The sequence below is a fragment of the Dendrobates tinctorius genome, unplaced genomic scaffold (assembly GCF_039654945.1).
Source record: "Dendrobates tinctorius isolate UK_male_01 unplaced genomic scaffold, ASM3965494v1 ptg000093l, whole genome shotgun sequence".
NCBI classification, from domain to species: domain Eukaryota; kingdom Metazoa; phylum Chordata; class Amphibia; order Anura; family Dendrobatidae; genus Dendrobates; species Dendrobates tinctorius.
This window is the reverse complement of record NW_027361761.1, coordinates 13,774,704-13,796,278: the sequence shown is the minus strand read 5'-3', so window position 1 is coordinate 13,796,278 and position 21,575 is coordinate 13,774,704. Positions and strand designations below refer to the sequence as shown.

Below are 21,575 nucleotides of genomic sequence, written 5' to 3'. Positions count from 1 at the left end.
CCTGCCTTGCAGTGGCTCTTCGAGAGGCTGAGGGCAACTTTCCAGAAACTGATTAGTGATGGACATTCGACTGAAACTGCACTCATCAAAGTGACCAATGACCTTCTGACAGCAAAACTTAACGGTGACCACTCTCTGCTCATTCTTCTTGACCTATCTGCAGCTTTCGATACTGTTGACCACCATCTCCTACTCTCTAGGCTCCAGTCACTACGCAATAAGGACACTGCTCTCTCCTGGTTCTCTTCCTATCTTTCTGACCGCTCCTTCAGTGTTTTGTTCTCTGGCTCCACGTCATCTCCTCTTCCTCTCGCCTGTCGGGGTACCTCAGGGCTCAGTCCTTGGCTCCCTTCTCCTCTCTCTTTACACGGCCCCAATTGGACAGATCATCAGCAGATTTGGCTTTCAGTACCATCTTTATGCTGATGACACACAACTATACACGTCATTCCCCGACCTTACCCCCACTGTACTGCAGAACGCCAGTGACTGTCTGTCCGCAGTCTCCAACATCATGTCTCTATCTGAAACTCAACCTCTCCAAAACTGAACTTCTTCTGCTCCCGCCATCTACTAACCTCCCTAAATCTGACATTTACCTCTCCATGGGTGGCACTATAATAACACTCCGGAAGCAGGCACGCTGTCTGGGTGTTATGTTTGACACCAACCTCTCCTTCACATCCCATATACAATGTCTTGCCCGCTCTTGCCGCTTACACCTGGAGAACATCTCTAGAATCCGCCCTTTTCTCACCATGGAAACAACAAAAACCCTCACTGTAGCATTGATCCACTCCCGCCTGGACTACTGCAGCGCTCTATTAATTGGCCTTCCTGTTACTCGACTATCCCCTCTCCAGTCCATACTTAATGCAGCAGCCAGGGTCATCTATCTGGCTAATCGGTACTCGGACGTGTCTGCACTTCACCAGTCCTTAGACTGGCTACCCATTCATTATACAGTAGGATCAAATTCAAAGTACTTGTTCTCACCTACAAAGCTCTCCGTAGTGCAACACCCCCCCTACATCTCCTCCCTCATTTCTGTTTATCGGCCAAACCGACCGCTGAGCTCTGCAAACGACTTTCGACTAACCTCTGCACTAATCCGTACCTTTCACTCCCGACTCCAAGACTTCTCCCATGCTGCGCCAATCCTCTGGAATGCTCTACCTCAAAAAGTTAGGAATATCCACAATTTGCATAGTTTTAGGCGCTCCCTCAAAGCACATTTGTTCAGAGCGGCCTATCACGTTCACTAATCACAGTCATTCTATGTGTAAGTGTGCGTGTGTAGCCCATTCACTATCTCCATCCATCCCTCGCTCCTTCAAGATGGCTGGACCAGCATTGTAAATACACCATTGTAAATACACACCTGTACTTTGTATCTTTCCCACCTCATTGTAGATTGTAAGCTCTCACCAGCAGGGTCATCTTATTTTGCTTTAATTATTGTATTGTTAACGTTGTTACTTATGACTTGTGTTTTGAAACTGTTAAACTGTAAAGCGCTGCGGAATATGTTGGCGCTATATAAATAAAGATTATTATTATTAATATGATGGTCAGGTAATCGATAAAATACCTGCTGACTTTACTGCACAAAAGAAAAGAACCCGTGCACAAAAAAAGCGTATCTCCCAGAGTCCAACTTACGTCTTTCCACATCCATATAAAACCAGATAGGTGAGCAGAGGTGCAGGGGCACTTTAAGGCCTCTTTCACACATCAGGTTTTCGCCGTCAGGCGCGATCCGGCGCTTTTGACAGAAACCGGATCCGGTGAAATGCAATGCCGGATCCGGTTTCCCCCCAATTGACTTGCATTTGCGCCGGATCGCGCCGGATTGCCATGCGTTTCATCCGGTTTTCGCCGGATCCGGCAATGTGTCGCAATGTGTCGCGATCCGGCGTCTGGAAAAAACGTCTACTGTAACGTTTTTTGTCTCCGGCGAAAAAGCCGGACACGCCGGATCCGGCGCGTCCGGCTTTTTCACACAATGAAAGCCTATGAGCGCCGCAATGCGCCGGATCCGTTTTTTTTGGTCTGAGCATGCTCAGTAGCTCTGCCCACAGGAGATATATAAAAGCAAGACAATGGGACCCTCAGCCACACCCAACATGCCACCCAAGCCAAGAACCAGGAGCAGGAGAAGGCAGCAGACATCTGCAGCAGCAGCACCATCAGCAACACCCCAAATGGAGCAGCATGCTGAACGGGAGGGGAGTCCAGAAGCAGATGAGAGACGGTAATTATCAAATCCCCCATTCCTCCAAACTAGGGCCATGGAATATCAAGATATTCATTGGCCCTTTGTTTCTCTTTATTCAACAGCCGCCAAAGAGATGCAGCAACAGCACCATCAGCACCACCCCAAATGGAGCAGCATGCTGAACGGGAGGGGAGTCCAGAAGCAGATGAGAGACGGTAATTATCAAATCCCCCATTCCTCCAAACTAGGGCCATGGAATATCAAGATATTCATTGGCCCTTTGTTTCTCTTTATTCAACAGCCGCCAAAGAGATGCAGCAGCAGCAGCAGCAGAAATGGCATCACTGGCAGCAGCAATACCCACAGCCATGGAGTCTGGCCATCAACAGGACAGCACATCTTCTTCTGGGAGCCCTCCCTCGCATCGTCAGCGTTTGACGGTAAGTTTTTATTTCCAAAATCCATCATCTCTGTAATATATGTCTATTCATTGCCTTTTATTTCAAAACAGGAATCACAAGATGAAGAGGAGCTCCCAGAAGAAGAAGGAAGGGGTGGACAGACACCTGGAGTGGGCTCACAATTGGTAAGTTTTTTGCATCAAACGCAGAAACACAACATCACACTACACACAACACATAGAAAACAATGTTCTGCAGACCACACACAGCAAAAAAATGCCTACATCCAAAGACATAACATTTTTTGTTTTCTTCTCTAGTATTCCCAATCTGGTGCTCGGCCAAGAGGTCCTCGCAGTGCCTCCCAGGGTCGTCGGCGACAGCAACGCGGCGGTCACCAGCGTGTAAGTATAAATATTTTTGCTTTGTTTTTTTGCACTTTTTATTTCATTTCTTTTGTGGAGGCTAATTATGTTATTTTTGTCTTTTTCTTTAACAGCCTTCACAGCGTGCTCCCGACTCTGACGGTGAGGATGGAGGGATTGATGTGGACCGCCTCATCGATCTCGTCAGAGAAAGGGAGCCGCTCTGGAATATGGCTGACCGCCGCCACGCTGACCTGATCATTACCCGACGACTCTGGGAGGAAATCTGTTCTCTCCTTGTGGGCCGCTGGGAGGACCTCGAAGCTCGGGCCCAGATTAAAGAGCGTAAGTATATACAGTAACGGTTGCTTGATGTAAACCAGTGTTTCCCGAACTCCAGTCCTCGTGGTCCCCACGGATCATGTGTTCAGGATTTCTATTTACTATGGAAATCCTGAAAACATGACCCCTGGGGACCATGAGGACTGGAGTTTGTGAAACACTGATGTTGTATACTAACCACTCCTTTCTCGTTTCAGGGAACAGAATTGTGAATCGGTGGCGGTCTGTGAGGGATCGTTTCAAGAAGGAGTTCAATAAAGAGATGCGGGCCCCGAGTGGATCTGGAGGACGCAGGAGCAAGTACAAGTACGCACAAGCCCTGTCGTTCCTCCGGGAAACAATGCTCACCAGAAGGTAAATATTACACACCACATGTGAAAAAAATGTTAGATGTAACTTTTTTTTTTCAGCCAGGGCCATACCATGTCAGTATTTTAATTGTTTTTTTTTCTCTTTATTACACAGCACGGTGAGCAGCACTCGGGAGCCTGCACGATTGGACCCTTCTGAGGCGATCCCTGAGGAGACCGGCACCGAGGGACACTTCGACCGCCCCGGTAAATCTGCACCTTCCCAGCCTTCCCACACATTCGACCCATCTGTCCCATCCACCAGCACAGGAGCATCGTGGCCGCCTACATTACATGAAGCTGCTGGTGAGGAGATCGCTTTCCCTTTACCCCACCCTTCTGCCCCTGCCGCCTCTAGTACACCTGCGGGTACTGGGCGGCAGCGGCAGAGGGGTCAGGAAAAGAGTTATGCACAAGAGTTATTGCATCTGAATGCATCTTTCCAGAACTGTCTCAAAGTCTTGTCAGAGCAAATCGCCGCAGGCTTTCAGCAGATCAACTCCAGCATTCTGGAGGTGAAGACACTTCTGCAAACCATGCATTCAGAAGCAAGATCTTCGCCAAACCACACCTTTTTCAGGTCTGTTGTGGAGCGCATGGCAACACTATCTCCTACCCAGCAGATGCATGTAATGCATTCGTGCCACGGTGCTCTACAGCAGGTTACCTCCCAACCTCCACCTCCCACCACTGTAGTTCCTCCACCTGCACCCCCTCCAGCCACTTTCCATCCTCCCCCTCCTATTACATCTGCACCCCCTCCAGCCACTTTCCATCCTCCCCCTCCTATTACATACCAGCAACCTCACCAGTACCAGACATCTCCCCACTTCCAGCAACCTGCCCCGTCCCAAACTCCTTCCCCGTACCAAACTCCTTCCCCGTACCAAACTCCTTCCCCATACAACTTTCCATCAACATCATCTGCTCCTACTGTCCCTGCCCAACCCTCCACTCCACCGCCCACCACCTCTTCTGCCTCCCACATGTCCACCCATTCTGTAGCTTTTTCCACACCTTCACCTCTAACTGTTCCTTCCCCACCACGATCCCAGTCCTCTCTCCACACACCCAGTGTCGAAGTGTCCCGCAGCCCCTCCAGCAGTATTTCCACCCCACAGTACACAGATTTGTAATGTTTTTTTGTTGTAATAAAAATGCCCATTGGGTTTAAAACCTTTATTAAAAAAGTTTTTTGCACTTTAAAAACATAAAAAAAAAAAAAATTTAAATAAAAGTTAAATTCGTTTCACAATGGTTGTCTGTCATTTCTTTCTGCAGCGAACTATGTTTTAAAAAAAGGTTAAATACAGGGTATTTCAAAGGTAAAAAGGTATTCAAAACCAGGTATATAACTGTGGGTAAATTTTAGCTTTTTGCCACAGTTGTGTTCCTGGTTGTGTTTGAAGCAAAGTATTTCACCTAAAAAGTTGTGTTTATTGTTGGTGATTTCCTAACAATGTACACAACTTTTGTTAAAAGGTGAAATACTTTGCATAAAACACAACCAGGTACACACCTGTGGCCTAAAGCTAAAAATAGTAAGACCATGACAAGATAGCCAACTTTGGTTGGCAAAGGTATATACTGTTGGTCCAGAAGGTACACAAGTTTAGGGCACAAATCTTTCACACTCTGTCATCCCAGTGTACTCTGCCTTGAGGTGACATAAAGTATAGTGGAAAATTGTCCCTGAAACCGTCACAGAACTTCTAGTGGTAATATTTCCAATGACAACATCCATCTTCGCCAGTAACTTGCTCTTCTCTCCAACCTGCACTTTCTCCTCTACAACCTGTCAAAGAAGGGCTGTAGGAACATGCTATATCTAGTTTTCCAGTAGCCAATCCCGTTTGGAAGGCCACAAGGGTCAATTTTAAAAACCGGATCCGGCGTAATCCGTCGAAAAACGGATAGAAAAACGGATAGAAAAACGGATGAACCGGATGAGACGGATCCGGTTTTGTCTGTCAAGAACAAGACGGATCCAGCAGAAAACCGGATCCGGCACTTCAGGTTTTACAAAACATTTGCCGGATCCGGCATTCCGGCACGACGCCGGATCGCACCTGACGCCGAAACCCTGATGTGTGAAAGTAGCCTAAGAGAAATCTATAATATATATTAAAATATAATAAAAAAGTCATACCTTGAATTTCTGGATATTTCATCATGAGCAGAAGACCCCATCGGATTGTAGTTGATGTAGTCTCCATTCCAGCAACAAACAAATTATCTACCAATGCGATGAGATTCTTGTCGTGGAAATACTGGGTGGACTCTTGTGTTCCCTTCAAAAAAAGAAAGTATTAGGGTAAGTTCTCACTAGGCGTCATTTCAGCATCTATTTTTATGCAACAAAACCTGATAAATTGTCAGTAAAGAAGCAGCAGAAAAAGGCATGTTTTCCTTGGTTTTTCTAGCATTGTTTTACAGCATCTTTATGCTTTTATGGGTGTTTTTTGCTGCAGTTTTGGCATGCTAAATTTGTTTCTTGTTGACGTTGATAATGTTTAGTGTTGAAAAAAGGTCCTATTCTACAGAATCAGATTTTGGCCCAAAAATGTAGCAAGACCTGATGCCTGTGTTTTTGGTGCCTTTTTTCAGCGTTTTTTCACCACCCATTTAAGTCTATGGGTGAAAAATGCTGAAAGAAGTGACATGCTCTATGTACAAAATAACATGCAAAGCACAAAACACTGATGACAAAAAACAGTGTGCATCCATGAGATTTCTGAAATATGATAGGCTTTGCTACTAGTGTAAAAACAGCTGAAAACTTGCATAAAAAAGCATAAGAAAGAATAACGCCTATTGAGAACTTAGCCTTAATCTCCAAATCTTCTAACTTCTTATTATGCCCTATGAAGTGCTTTATTTGAGTGTATCAAATTTTAAAAGTCTGTATTACAAGCATAAGAATATAACTATTATAATGCTGCCACTATGAACAAGAATATAACTACTATAACACTGCTCCTATGTACAATAATATAACTACTATAATACTGCCCCTATGTACAAGAAAAAAACTACTATAATACTGCTCCTATGTACATTAATATAACTACTATAATACTGCCCCTATGTACAAGAATATAACTAGAATCATAGAATCATAGAATCGTAGAGTTGGAAGGGACCTCCTGGGCCATCTGGTCCAACCCCCTGCTCAAAGCAGGATTCGCTAAATCATCCCAGTCAGATGTCTGTCCAGCCTCTGTTTGAAGACTTCCATTGAAGGAGAACTCACCACTTCTCGTGGCAGCCTGTTCCACTCATTGATCACTCTAACTGTCAAAAAGTTTTTTCTAATATCTAATCTGTGTCTCTTCCCATTCAGTTTCATCCCATTGCTTCTAGTCTTTCCTTGTGCAAATGAGAATAAAGTTGATCCTTCTACAATGTGACAGCCCTTTAGATATTTGTAGACAGCTATTAAGTCTCCTCTCAGTCTTCTCTTTTGCAAACTAAACATTCCCAAATCCTGCAACCTTTCCTCATAAGACAGGGTTTGCAGACCGGTCACCATTCTGGTCGCTCTTTTCTGAACTTGCTCCAGTTTGTTGATGTCTTTTTTAAAATGTGGTGCCCAAAACTGGACACAATATTCCAGATGAGGTCTGACCAAAGAGGAGTAGAGGGAAATAATGACTTCACGTGATCTAGACTGTATGCTTCTGTTAATACATCCTAGAATTGCATTTGCCTTTTTTGCTGCTGCATCACACTGTTGACTCATATTCAGTCTGTGATCTATTAGTATACCCAAGTCTTTTTCACATGTGCTGTCACTTAGCCCTATTCCTCCCATTCTATATATGCTTTTTTCATTTTTATTGCCCAGATGTAGTACTTTGCATTTCTCCCTGTTAAAAACCATTCTGTTAGTTGCTGCCCACTTCTCCAGTTTATTTAAATCTTTTTGAATCCTCTCTCTCTCTTCTCTAGTATTAGCTATCCCTCCTAGCTTTGTGTCATCAGCAAATTTAATCAGTTTACCCTCAATTCCTTCATCTAAATCGTTGATAAAGATGTTGAACAATACAGGGCCCAGGACAGAGCCCTGTGGTACCCTACTTGAGACATTCTTCCAACTGGATGTGCAGCCATTTACGACCACTCTTTGGGTCCGATCACTAAGCCAGTTATGAATCCACCTAACAGTTGCCTTGTCCATTCCATACTTAGTCATTTTTTCAATAAGGATTGTATGAGAGACTTTGTCAAATGCTTTGCTGAAGTCAAGATATACTATATCTACAGCATTTCCTTGATCCACCCAATCAGTGATACCGTCATAGAAGGAAATTAAGTTAGTCTGACATGACTTATTAGTTACAAACCCATGCTGACTCTGTTTAATCACTTCATTCTTATCCAGGTATTGACATACATGTTGTTTAATAATTTGTTCAAAGATCTTTCCTGGTATAGAAGTCAGACTCACCGGCCTATAGTTGCCTGGGTCCACCTTCTTCCCCTTTTTGAAGATAGGAACAACATTTGCTCTTCTCCAGTCTTCTGGCACTTCTCCTGTTCTCCAAGAATTTTCAAAGATTATGGAGAGGGGTTCAAAAATTTCTTCTGCTATCTCCTTCAGTACTCTGGGGTGTAATTCATCTGAACCTGGAGACTTGAATTCATTTAGGTTAGCTAAGTGTTTCCTCACTATCTTTCTGTTTATAGATATCCTGGATTCTTCTATTCCCTTAATAGGACAGTGAATAACAGTTGATGTTGCATTTCCTTTCTGAGAGAAAACAGATGCAAAATAGGAATTTAAAAGTTCAGCCTTCTCAACATCCTGTCTTACCATTTCATCATTTTCATCCTGTAAAAATCCTATAGCATCTTTGACTTTTCTTTTACTTTTGACATATCCCCAAAATCCTTTATTATTGCTTTTGACATCTCTTGCAAGCCTCAGTTCATTTTCAGCTTTAGATAATCTGATTTGTGCCCTGCAGGTTCTGCAGACAGCATTATATTCTTCTTTAGATATGCCTCCCTCTTTCCATTTTATAAACATTTTTTTCTTCCTTTTTAGCATGTGCTTAAGTTCTGTGTTCATCCATCCTGGTTTCCTTAAATGCTTCCTATTCTTCCCTCTTTTCGGAATTGTTAACAACTGTGCTTTGAGAATTTCATTTTTCAAGATTTCCCATCCTTCCTGGACATTTTTGTCTTTAAGGATATCCAGCCATTGGATCCCTCCAATTCTCTTTCTGAATCCCTTAAAATCTGCCTTTCTGAAATCTAACCTTGACGTCTGAGTCTTCACAGGTCTTCCACCTCTAGTAATCCAAAATTCTAAAATAGCATGGTCGCTACCTCCTAGGGTCCCAGCCACTTTTACCTCCTCAACCATTTCCTCCCTGTTTATAAGGATTAGATCCAAGGTAGCAGTTCCCCTTGTTTTCTCCCTTACCTTTTGGAAGATAAAGTTGTCAGCAAGAGAGGATAAGAATTTCCTTGACCTGTTAGTTTTGCCTGAGAGAGATTCCCAACAAATGTCTGGATAGTTGAAATCTCCCATGACAACTATGTCATATTTTTTGGAGAACTTGGCCATCTGATGCATAAAGAGTTCATCTATATCTTCGGCTTGCACAGGCGGCCTGTAGTAAATGCCTACAATGGTGTCCTTTCCATTGTTCTGTCCTTGTATTCTTACCCAAACAGTTTCCACAGAAATCCCAGTCTCTGAAGCTTCAATCTCTGTGCAGATATACGCGTTTCGAACATACAATGCGACACCCCCTCCTCGTTTATCAAGTCTATTTCTTGCAAATAAGTTGTATCCTTCTAGTCTTGTATTCCAATCATGTGTATTGTCCCACCAAGTTTCAGTGATTCCAATTACATCATATTTCTGTTCCTGTGTTAGTAGTTCCAATTCTCCTTGTTTGTTGCCCATGCCCACTACTGTAATACTGCCCCTATGTACATGAATATATCTACTATAATACTGCCTCTATGTGCAAGAATATAACTACTATAATACTGCCCCTATGTACAAGAATATAACTACTATAATACTGCTCCTATGTACATTAATATAACTACTATATTATTGCCCCTATGTACAAGAATATAACTACTGTAATACTGCCCCTATGTACATGAATATATCTACTATAATACTGCCCTATGCACAAGAATATAACTACTATAATACTGCTCCCTGTTCTGATCTCATTTTTGGGTTTACCTCTGGCTTCTGGTGAGAGGGATGGAGCTAGCTGTGCTGACAGAGGAGTCGTGAGTTCTCTATCTGGACTCCCTCTATTGGTGACAAGAGGTAATGAAGCTGATCTAAATGGCAGAAACCTGCCACCTGAGGAGGAGGACTATGATTGGACATCAGGAGTCTCTGATTGGATTTAAGGCAGCTGACTCCCTATTTTCTTACTGGTGATTTCTCCTGCCTGGGTCTTCTGGTTTCCAGTTTGGTTCCTGCCTTTTCAAGCTAAGTTTTGCTCTGCTATTGTTCATTTGAGTTTTTGTCTGGTTTACTTAGTTTTTTTGTGTTCAGCCAGCCCCGGCTGGGGCTGTGCTGAATTCCCATTTTTGTCTCTGATTATTTCAGCTTGTTTTTGAAAACAAGATCAGTTGATCTCTTTTGCTCTGTCTTCAGAATATACCTGAGGGCTGATATAGGGATTTGAAGTCTAGCGACTTCAGGGCTTTTTTCTATCAGACGTGTTGGACATCTTTTTGGCAGGGTTTTTGCGTGATTGCAGACAGCAGATTTTCCCTTTTCTTGCTTTAGGCTTATGCAGTCCTCCGGCCATGACGAGGCGTCTAGGACCATCGCAGGTACGCTCCACGGCTACTGCTAGTTGTGTGGATAGGATCAGGGGTCTGCAATCCACTAGTTACCAACCTCTCCGGTTTTCTGGGCTTAGCTTGCTTTTTCTTTTTCCTCCTTGGTGACTCATTCATAACAGCTCCCTATGTGCAAGAATATATCTACTATAATACTGCCCCTATGTACAAGAATATAACTACTACAATACTGCTTCTATGTACAAGATTATAACTACTATAATACTGTCCTACGTACAAGAATATAACTACTATGATACTGCTCCTATGTACAAGAATATACCGACTATAATACTGCCGCTATGTACAGAAATATAACTACTATAATACTGCCCCTATGCACAAGAATATAACTACTATAATACTGCCGCTATGTACAGAAATATAACTACTATAATACTGCCCCTATGCACAAGAATATAACTACTATAATGCTGCCCCCTATGTACAAGAATATAACTACTATAATACAGCTCCTATGTACAAGAATATAACTACTATAATACTGCTCCTATGTACAAGAATATAACTACTATAATACTGCATAGTCCTAGTGGTTGGGACCCGGTCCTTGTCTGCCCTTATTCACACAGACGTCAACATTGACACATGATAAGGTTATTAATACTAGACAGTGTAGGGCCGCCCTGACCACAGAGTCACCTTGTCGATGGTGGGATGGCTTTTATGTTATGTTTGATCAAATACAGTATTACTAAGAACTCTGTATAATTTAAATGCACTTTTGCTTTTTACTTATTTAATTATAGCAGGGTTTTTAGAGTTTGTCTTTTGTAGGTTTTTGTATGCTTTTTGGCCATGTGAACATGCATTTATATGCTGCATGTGTACCAACTCAAACCAAGCTCAATGTTTGTGTTTTTTCTTTGTATTTTTTGCATTCTGTGCAAGCTGGGGTGTGGCCTCCCTCTCCTGAGCTGGAAATTGTATTTAAAGGCTTCCCCTGACTCTGGTGTCCTAGTGGTTGGGACCCGGTCCTTGTCTGCCCTTATTCACACAGAAGGTTATTAATACTAGACAGTGTAGGACCGCCCCGACCACAGAGTCACATTGTCGATGGTGGGACGGCTTTTATGCTATGTTTGATCAAATACAGTATTACTAAGACCTCTGTATGATTTAAATGCACTTTTGCTTTTTACTTATTTAATTATAGCAGGGTTTTTTCAGTTTGTCTTTTGTAGGTTTTTGTATAATACTGCCCCTATGTACAAGGATATAACTACTATAATACTGCCCCTATGTACAAGAATATAACTACTATAATACTGCACCTATTCACAAGAATATATCTACTATAATACTGCTCCTATGCACAAAAATATATCTACTATAATACTGCTTCTATGTACAAGAATATAACTACTATAATACTGCCCCTATGTACAAGAATATAATTACTATAATACTGCCCCTATGCACAAGAATATAACTACTATAATACTGCCGCTAAGTGCAAGATTATAACTACTATAACACTGCCCCCTATGTACAAGAATATAACCACTATAATACTGCCCCTATGTACAAGAATATAACTAATATAATACTGCCCCTATGCACAAGAATATAACTACTATAATACTGCCGCTAAGTACAAGAATATAACTACTATAATACTGCCCTCTATGTACAAGAATATATCCACTATAATACTGCCCCTATGTACAAGAATATAACTACTATTTTACTGCTTTTATGTACAAGAATATAACTACTATAATACTGCCCCTATGTACAAGAATATAACTACTATAATACTGCTTCTATGTACAAGAATATAACTACTAAAATACTGTTCCTATAGACAAGAATATAACTACTATAATACTGCTTCTATGTACAAGAATATAACTACTATAATACTGCCTCTATGTACAAGATTATAACTACTATAATACTGCTCCTATGTACAAGAATATATGTACTATAATACTGCCTCTATGTACAAGAATATAACTACTACCCCCTATGTACAAGAAAATAACTACTATAATACTGCTCCTATGTACATGAATATAACTACTATAATACTGCTCCTATGTACATGAATATAACTACTATAATACTGCCCCTATGTACAAAAATATAACTACTATAATACTGCCCCTGTGTACATGAATATCTACTATAATACTGCTCCTATGTACAAGAATATAACTACTATAATACTGCTCCTATGTACAAGTATATAACTACTATAATACTGCCTCTATGTACAAGAATATAACTACTATAATACTGCCCCTATGCACAAGAATATAACGACTATAATACTGCTCCCTGTTGTGAACTGATTTTCGGGTTTACCTCTGGCTTCTGGAGAAGGGGATGGAGCTGGCTGTGCTGACAGAGGAGTCGTGAGTTCTCTATCTGGACTCCCTCTGCTGGTGACAAAAGGTAATGAAGCTGATCTAAATGGCAGAAACCTGCCACCTGAGGATGAGGACTGCGATTGGACATCAGGAGTCTCTGATTGGATTTAAGGCAGCCGACTTCCTATTTTCTTGCTGGTGATCTCTCCTGCCTGGGGCTTCTGGTTTCCAGTTTGGCTCCTGCCTTTTCAAGCTAAGTTTTGCTCTGCTATTGTTCATTTGAGTTTTTGTCTGGTTTACTTAGTTTTTTTGTGTTCAGCCAGCCCCGGCTGGTGCTGTGCTGAATTCCCATTTTTGTCTCTGATTATTTCAGCTTGTTTTTGAAAACAAGATCAGTTGATCTCTTTTGCTCTGTCTTCAGAATATACCTGAGGGCTGATATAGGGATTTGAAGTCTAGCGACTTCAGGGCTTTTTTCTATCAGACGTGTTGGACATCTTTTTGGCAGGGTTTTTGCGTGATTGCAGACAGCAGTTTTCCTTTCCTATCCTTTCTAGTTAGTGTGGGCCCCATCATTTGCTCAGCCTATCTTTCTATCTGTGTTTGTGTTTTCATCTTGCTTCACCGACACTATATGTTGGGAGCTGTCTATTGCTTTGGGGTCTGCTCTGGGGCAGTTTAGATTTTCCCTTTTCTTGCTTTAGGCTTATGCAGTCCTCCGGCCATGACGAGGCGTCTAGGACCATCGTAGGTACACTCCACGGCTACTGCTAGTTGTGTGGATAGGATCAGGGGTCTGCAATCCACTAGTTACCAACCTCTCCGGTTTTCTGGGCTTAGCTTGCTTTTTGTTTTTCCTCCTTGGTGACTCATTCATAACAGCTCCCTATGTGCAAGAATATATCTACTATAATACTGCCCCTATGTACAAGAATATAACTACTACAATACTGCTTCTATGTACAAGATTATAACTACTATTATACTGTCCTACGTACAAGAATATAACTACTATAATACTGCTCCTATGTACAAGTATATACCGACTATAATACTGCCGCTATGTACAGAAATATAACTACTATAATACTGTCCCTATGCACAAGAATATAACTACTATAATACTGCCGCTATGTACAGAAATATAACTACTATAATACTGCCCCTATGCACAAGAATATAACTACTATATTGCTGCCCCCTTTGTACAAGAATATAACTACTATAATACAGCTCCTATGTACAAGAATATAACTACTATAATACTGCTCCTATGTACAAGAATATAACTACTATAATACTGCCTAGTCCTAGTGGTTGGGACCCGGTCCTTTTCTGCCCTTATTCACACAGACGTCAACATTGACACATGATAAGGTTATTAATACTAGACAGTGTAGGACCGCCCTGACCACAGAGTCACCTTGTCGATGGTGGGACGGCTTTTATGTTATGTTTGATCAAATACAGTATTACTAAGAACTCTGTATAATTTAAATGCACTTTTGCTTTTTACTTATTTAATTATAGCAGGGTTTTTTCAGTTTGTCTTTTGTAGGTTTTTGTATGCTTTTTGGCCATGTGAACATGCTTTTATATGCTGCATGTGTACCAACTCAAACCAAGCTCAATGTTTGTGTTTTTTCTTTGTATTTTTTGCATTCTGTGCAAGCTGGGGTGTGGCCTCCCTCTCCTGAGCTGGAAATTGTATTTAAAGGCTTCCCCTGACTCTGGTGTCCTAGTGGTTGGGACCCGGTCCTTTGTCTGCCCTTATTCACACAGAAGGTTATTAATACTAGACAGTGTAGGACCGCCCCGACCACAGAGTCACATTGTCGATGGTGGGACGGCTTTTATGCTATGTTTGATCAAATACAGTATTACTAAGACCTCTGTATGATTTAAATGCACTTTTGCTTTTTACTTATTTAATTATAGCAGGGTTTTTTCAGTTTGTCTTTTGTAGGTTTTTGTATAATACTGCCCCTATGTACAAGGATATAACTACTATAATACTGCTCCTATGCACAAGAATATAACTACTATAATACTGCTTCTATGTACAAGAATATAACTACTATAATACTGCCCCTATGCACAAGAATATAACTACTATAATACTGCCGCTAAGTACAAGAATATAACTACTATAACACTGCCCCCTATGTACAAGAATATAACCACTATAATACTGCCCCTATGTACAAGAATATAACTACTATAATACTGCCCCTATGCACAAGAATATAACTACTATAATACTGCCGCTAAGTACAAGAATATAACTACTATAATACTGCCCTCTATGTACAAGAATATAACCACTATAATACTGCCCCTATGTACAAGAATATAACTACTATAATACTGCCCTCTATGTACAAGAATATAACTACTATAATACTGCCCCTATATACAAGAATATAACTACTATAATACTGCCCCTATGTACAAGAATATAACTACTATTATACTGCTTTTATGTACAAGAATATAACTACTATAATACTGCCCCTATGTACAAGAATATAACTACTATAATACTGCCCCTATATACAAGAATATAACTACTATTATACTGCTTTTATGTACAAGAATATAACTACTATAATACTGCTTCTATGTACAAGAATATAACTACTAAAATACTGCTCCCATAGACAAGAATATAACTACTATAATACTGCTTCTATGTACAAGAATATAACTACTATAATACTACCTCTATGTACAAGATTATAACTACTATAATACTGCTCCTATGTACAAGAATATATGTACTATAATACTGCCTCTATGTACAAGAATATAACTACTACCCCCTATGTACAAGAAAATAACTACTATAATACTGCTCCTATGTACATGAATATAACTACTATAATACTGCTCCTATGTACATGAATATAACTACTATAATACTGCCCCTATGTACAAAAATATAACTTCTGTAATACTGCCCCTGTGTACATGAATATCTATTATAATACTGCTCCTATGTACAAGAATATAACTACTATAATACTGCTCCTATGTACAAGTATATAACTACTATAATACTGCCTCTATGTACAAGAATATAACTACTATAATACTGCCCCTATGCACAAGAACATAACTACTATAATACTGCTCCCTGTTGTGAACTGATTTTCTGGTTTACCTCTGGCTTCTGGAGAAGGGGATGGAGCTGGCTGTGCTGACAGAGGAGTCGTGAGTTCTCTATCTAGACTCCCTCTGCTGGTGTCAAAAGGTAATGAAGCTGATCTAAATGGCAGAAACCTGCCACCTGAGGATGAGGACTGCGATTGGACATCAGGAGTCTCTGATTGGATTTAAGGCAGCCGACTTCCTATTTTCTTGCTGGTGATCTCTCCTGCCTGGGGCTTCTGGTTTCCAGTTTGGTTCCTGCCTTTTCAAGCTAAGCTTTTCTCTGCTATTGTTCATTTGAGTTTCTGTCTGGTTTACTTAGTATTTTTGTGTTCAGCCAGCCTCGGCTGGGGTTGTGCTGAATTCCCATTTTTGTCTCTGATTATTTCAGCTTGTTTTTGTCCCTGATCAGTTGATCTCTTTTGCTCTGTCTTCAGAATATACCTGAGTGCTGATATAGGGATTTCAAGTCTAGCGACTTCAGGGCTTCTTTCTATCAGACGTGTTGGACATCTTTTTGGCAGGGTTTTTGCGTGATTGCAGACAGCAGCTTTCCTTTCCTATCCTGTCTAGTTAGTGTGGGCCCCATCGTTTGTTCAGCCTATCTTTCTATCTGTGTTTGTGTTTTCATCTTGTTTCACCGACAATATATGTTGGGGGCTGTCTATTGCTTTGGGGTCTGCTCTGGGGCAGTTTAGATTTTCCCTTTAAGAAAAGTAAGAGCTTTAGGCTTATGTAGTCCTCCGGCGGTGACGAGGGGTCTAGGACCATCATAAGTACGCTCCACGGCTACTGCTAGTTGTGTGGATAGGATCAGGGGTCTGCAATCTGCTAGTTAACAACCACTCCGGTTTTCTGGGCTTAGCTTGCTTTTTGTTTTTCCTCCTCGGTGACTCATTCATAACAGCTCCCTATGTACAAAAATATATCTACTATAATACTGCCCCTATGTACAAGAATATAACGACTATAATACTGCTGCTATGTACAGAAATATAACTACTATAATACTGCCCCTATGCACAAGAATATAACTACTATAATACTGCCGCTATGTACAGAAATATAACTACTATAATACTGCTCCTATGTACAAGACTATAACTACTATAATACTGCTCCTATGTACAAGAATATAACTACTATAATACTGCTCCTATGTACAAGAATATAACTACTATAATACTGCCCCTATGTACAAGAATATAACTACTATAATACTGCCCCTATGTACAAGAATATAACTACTATAATACTGCCCCTATGTACAAGAATATAACTACGATAATACCGCTCAAATGTACAAGAATATAACTACTATAATGCTGCCTCTATGTACAAGAATATAGCTACTATAATACTGTCCCTATGTACAAGAATATAACTACTATAATACTGCTCCTATGTACATGAATATAACTACTATAATACTACCCCTATGTATAAGAATATATCTACTGTAATACTGCTCCTATGTACATGAATATATCTACTATAATACTCCTCCTATGTACATGAATATAACTACTATAATACTGCCCCTATGTACAAGAATATAACTACTATAATACTGCCCCCTATGTACAAGAATATAACTACTATAGTACTGCTCCTATGTACAAGAATATAACTACTATAATACTGCTCCTATGTACAAGAATATACTGTAACTACTATAATACTGCCCCATGTACAAGAATATAACTACTATAATACTGTCCCTATGTACAAGAATATAACTACTATAATACTGCCCCCTATGTACAAGAATATAACTACTATAATACTGCTCCTATGTACAAGAATATAACTACTATAATACTGCCCCTATGTACAGGAATATAACTACTATAACACTGCTCTTATGTTTATTATATGGCACTTGGTACACACAATTGCTCATTTTGCCTTTCTTCTCAGTTAATTATAGTATGACAGTTTTTAAACTTCAGGATAAGAGAGATCAATATCCAGGTGTAATACCGGAGAAGTTGTTGCTCTCCCAGGCGCTGTACTCATATCTTTATTACAGCACACTGATTTAACTGATCCGATCTAAAGATGATTTCATAAAACTGATCTTCAAACCATCTGTGAAACTAGAATTACCTCTTGCTGCTTGACAAGGAAGGAGTCGATGAGATTGCGCTGATCATTCACGTCCAGCTCTTTCCTTTGCTTTGTAAACGTTGCTTCTAAAAATCTGTGAAATTCTCTGATATTTGCCATAATTTTCTTGTGAGCTCCCGGCATCCAGTGTATCAGCAGCGGTATACTGTTGAAAAGCTTTTAACAATATAAATCATCACAAATAGTTTATTATTATTATTACAATACAAAAAATGTACAAAAAAAAATCAGTACATACAAATATATTGGAAAATAAACTGTAGAATAATAACTTAGAAGAATGACACGGATCACCCGTTTGTTACTGGAACAAGTATCGAAGAAGTATCATTTCTCCTTGCGGAGAATGACATGCTAAGCATGTCGAGTTGAGGAGACATAAAGCTGCAACGTTCTTCTGGGAAATATGCTAATTATGCAAATTGTCTCTTTAGAGAGGAAGAGGACTAGAACTCCAGTGCCACCTATTGGAAGTAGCAATCCTAAAAGTCAATGTTGACCCTTTATCGAGCCTTGTCACATGACTTAGGATAAAAGCCAAGCCAGAATCTCCATTTGCAGACACTGTGTTTCGGGGTACTGCCCCTCGTCAGTGCAAAGTGTGAGATCTGGTTTGGCTGTGAGAGAGGCATCTGACTGATATCCAAGAAGTATCGTTTCTCATTGCAGAGAATGACATGCTAAGCATGTCGAGGTGAGAAGGCTTAAAGCCCCAATGGTCCTCTGGGAAATATGCTAATTATGCAAATTTTCTCTTTAGAGAGGAAGAGGACTAGAACTTGCGGAGAGTGACATTCTAAGCATGTCAAGGTGAGGAGATTTAAAAACGCCATGCTCCTCTGGGAAATATGTTGATTATGCAAATATGCTAATTGTGCAGATTCTGGCTTGGCTTTCATCCTAAGTCATGTAACAAGGCTCGTTAAAGGGTCAACATTAACTTTTAGGATTGCTACTTCCAATAGGTGGCACTAGAGTTCTAGTCCTCTTCCTCTCTGAAGAGACAATTTGCATAACTAGCTTATTGGAACAAGTAAATACTAGTAAAAAAAGAAACATTTTGACACCTATTCTTGCTCTGTAAGGTGAAAACTTAGTTATATTGGCTCCTCTTGGTTTACAAATGTATGAATTGAAAGAAGACCTGGATGGAAATTCCATCTAAGGATACCATCACATTTACCCGCTATCCACATGTCTGTACTTTTACATTGACCATGTGTCCGTGCAAAACACTTGGAGACGGGTCCATTTTTTTCCAGCGGCATGGATGACAAGGACCATTACAAGTCTATGGGTCCTTATAAAACACGCACTGCACGCGCACAGCATCAGTGTGCCAACCGTGTGCCGTACATGTGTAACATTGCAAGGATAGGATTGGTCATTTTATTCTTTCTTTATCTATAAAAAGAAAACACGGATGACACACTGATGACACCGGTACTGCTGTTTAGGGATGAGCGAGTAGTGTAGTATTCAGACTCGCTGTACTCATTACGAGTAGCTCCTAATTAGTGTTGAGCATTCCGATACCGCAAGTATCGGGTATCGGCCGATATTAGTGGTATCGGAATTCCGATACTGACTTCCGATACTTTTGTCATATCGGATTCCGGAATCGGAATCGGAAGTTCCCATCATGCTATGAGCCTGCTTGCTTTGATTAAGCCAATGGGAATCCTCCGAAGTGTGGGCACATCCTGTTAGGCATGTAGGCATGTTAACTATTGGCATGGCTGTGATTGGCTGCCGAAATGATGTCATGATGCACTATAAAAGCCACCGCAGCCGCCATTTCTGGTTCACTCTGCTGTGAATTCAGTTAGGGACAGGCTGCTGTAGAAGACTGTGAGGGACAGTTAGAAATAGCGATTCCACCAAACATCTAGTGCTTTACCCAGGCTACATAAACCACCACTGTAGCCTTCTTTGCCCTAGCAGCAGTGTTCACAGCTGTCTGCAAGGGCTGTGTGAGTGCAGCTCACGCTGTGGAGTGGGTCCTGCAGCCACGTCAGGCTGTAGGCCACCCAGTGTGATCACTGCTGCTTCATACATCTTTTAATTTTTGAGCTGCATTTTTTACATAATTTCAATCTAGTGTGCTTCCATCCGTATCCATATACGTTGGTTGCAAACACTAGTAGTAGACAGCGGAGCCTTTCTGCAGCCTTTCAGTGCTAGTGTCCACTTTGCTGCACTGTTCACGGCTGTCTGAGAGGTCTCTGACTGTGTGTGAGTGCAGCTCACGCTGAGTAGTGTGTCCTGCAGCTATGTCTGGTTGTAGGACGCTCAGCGTGTCACTGCCTCACACATTTTTCTTTTATTGCAGCTCATTTTTTCTTCTATTAGTGTGCATCCATCCGTCTCCATCTACGGTGGTTGCAAACACTATATAGGAGTACACAGCGGAGCCTTTCTGCAGCCTGTCAGTGCCAGTGCCCACTTAGCTGCACTGTTCACGGCTGTCTGAGAGGTCTCTGACTGTGTGTGAGTGCAGCTCACGCTGAGTAGAGTGTCCTGCAGCTACGTCTGGTTGTAGGACGCTCAACGTGCGTCACTGCCTCACACATATTTGTCTTTGAGTGCAGCTAATTTTTTCTTCTCCTATTAGTGTGCATCCATCCGTATCCATCAACATTGGTTGGTTGCAAACACTATATAGGAGTAGATAGAGGAGCCTTTTTTTCTGGCTTGTGCCCTGCCGGCGCAGCCAGATTAGTATTACCCAATTTTTTTGGAGCCTCATCTTTTGCATTGTAGGTTACCTGCCTGCATTGTAATAGCTCCAAAAAGTTGGTGACACTATCAGTTTCAATTCTTTGTTCACATACTTTGAGTTTGTTTCCAACAAAGAAACCACAAAAAAAGTTCACCAAACACTACATTTGGAACTTGTGTAGGCCACATCAGCTCCTATTAAAGTGTAGTCCACACACACACACTTCATAAAATTAGTGTTTCTTGTACCTGTAACCAGCTGTTCAGGAATAAGCACACTAAGGCCCCCCTTTGTACTTTTCTGCCTATCTTAAGCAGTCTGGCAAGATGAAGAAGGCAGGGAGTAAGGCACGTGGGCGTGGGCGTGGGCGTGGAGTTTCAGCAGGGAGAGGACGTGGGGATTCTGCAGGGAGAGGACGTGGGGATTCTGCAGGTAGAGGACATGGGGATTCTGGGCCTGCTGCCAGCACCAGTGGATCAGCATCCCCCAGTTTTAGCAGGCAACAGTCCTTTATGCGCAGCTTTGTAGGACCTCAACGTACCCCACTGCTGCGGAAGGAACAAATTGAAGCCGTTGTCTGATGGATGGCAGCTAACGCATCGACTTCAGTTACTTCCACAGCCTCTCAGGACCAGAGCACCGAAGAGCAACCATCTGTCTCTTCACCACCTGCCAAAGTGCCCAGGCCATCAGAGAGACATGGACAGGAGCCATCACAGTCTATACTTCT

General features: G+C 41.3%; 1 protein-coding gene across 1 annotated transcript in view; it reads right to left on the bottom strand.

The window, feature by feature from the left end:
• The window catches only part of LOC141098563 (cytochrome P450 2K4-like), a 61,465-nt gene that overhangs the window by 4,238 nt on the left and 35,652 nt on the right, over window positions 1–21,575 (bottom strand). Inside the window, exons 6-7 of the mRNA XM_073586463.1 lie at window positions 18,103–18,279; window positions 5,826–5,967 (exon numbers count right to left, since the gene is read on the bottom strand). Of these exons, the coding sequence (XP_073442564.1) occupies window positions 5,826–5,967; window positions 18,103–18,279 (319 nt within the window). The remainder of the gene's footprint in view (window positions 1–5,825; window positions 5,968–18,102; window positions 18,280–21,575) is intronic.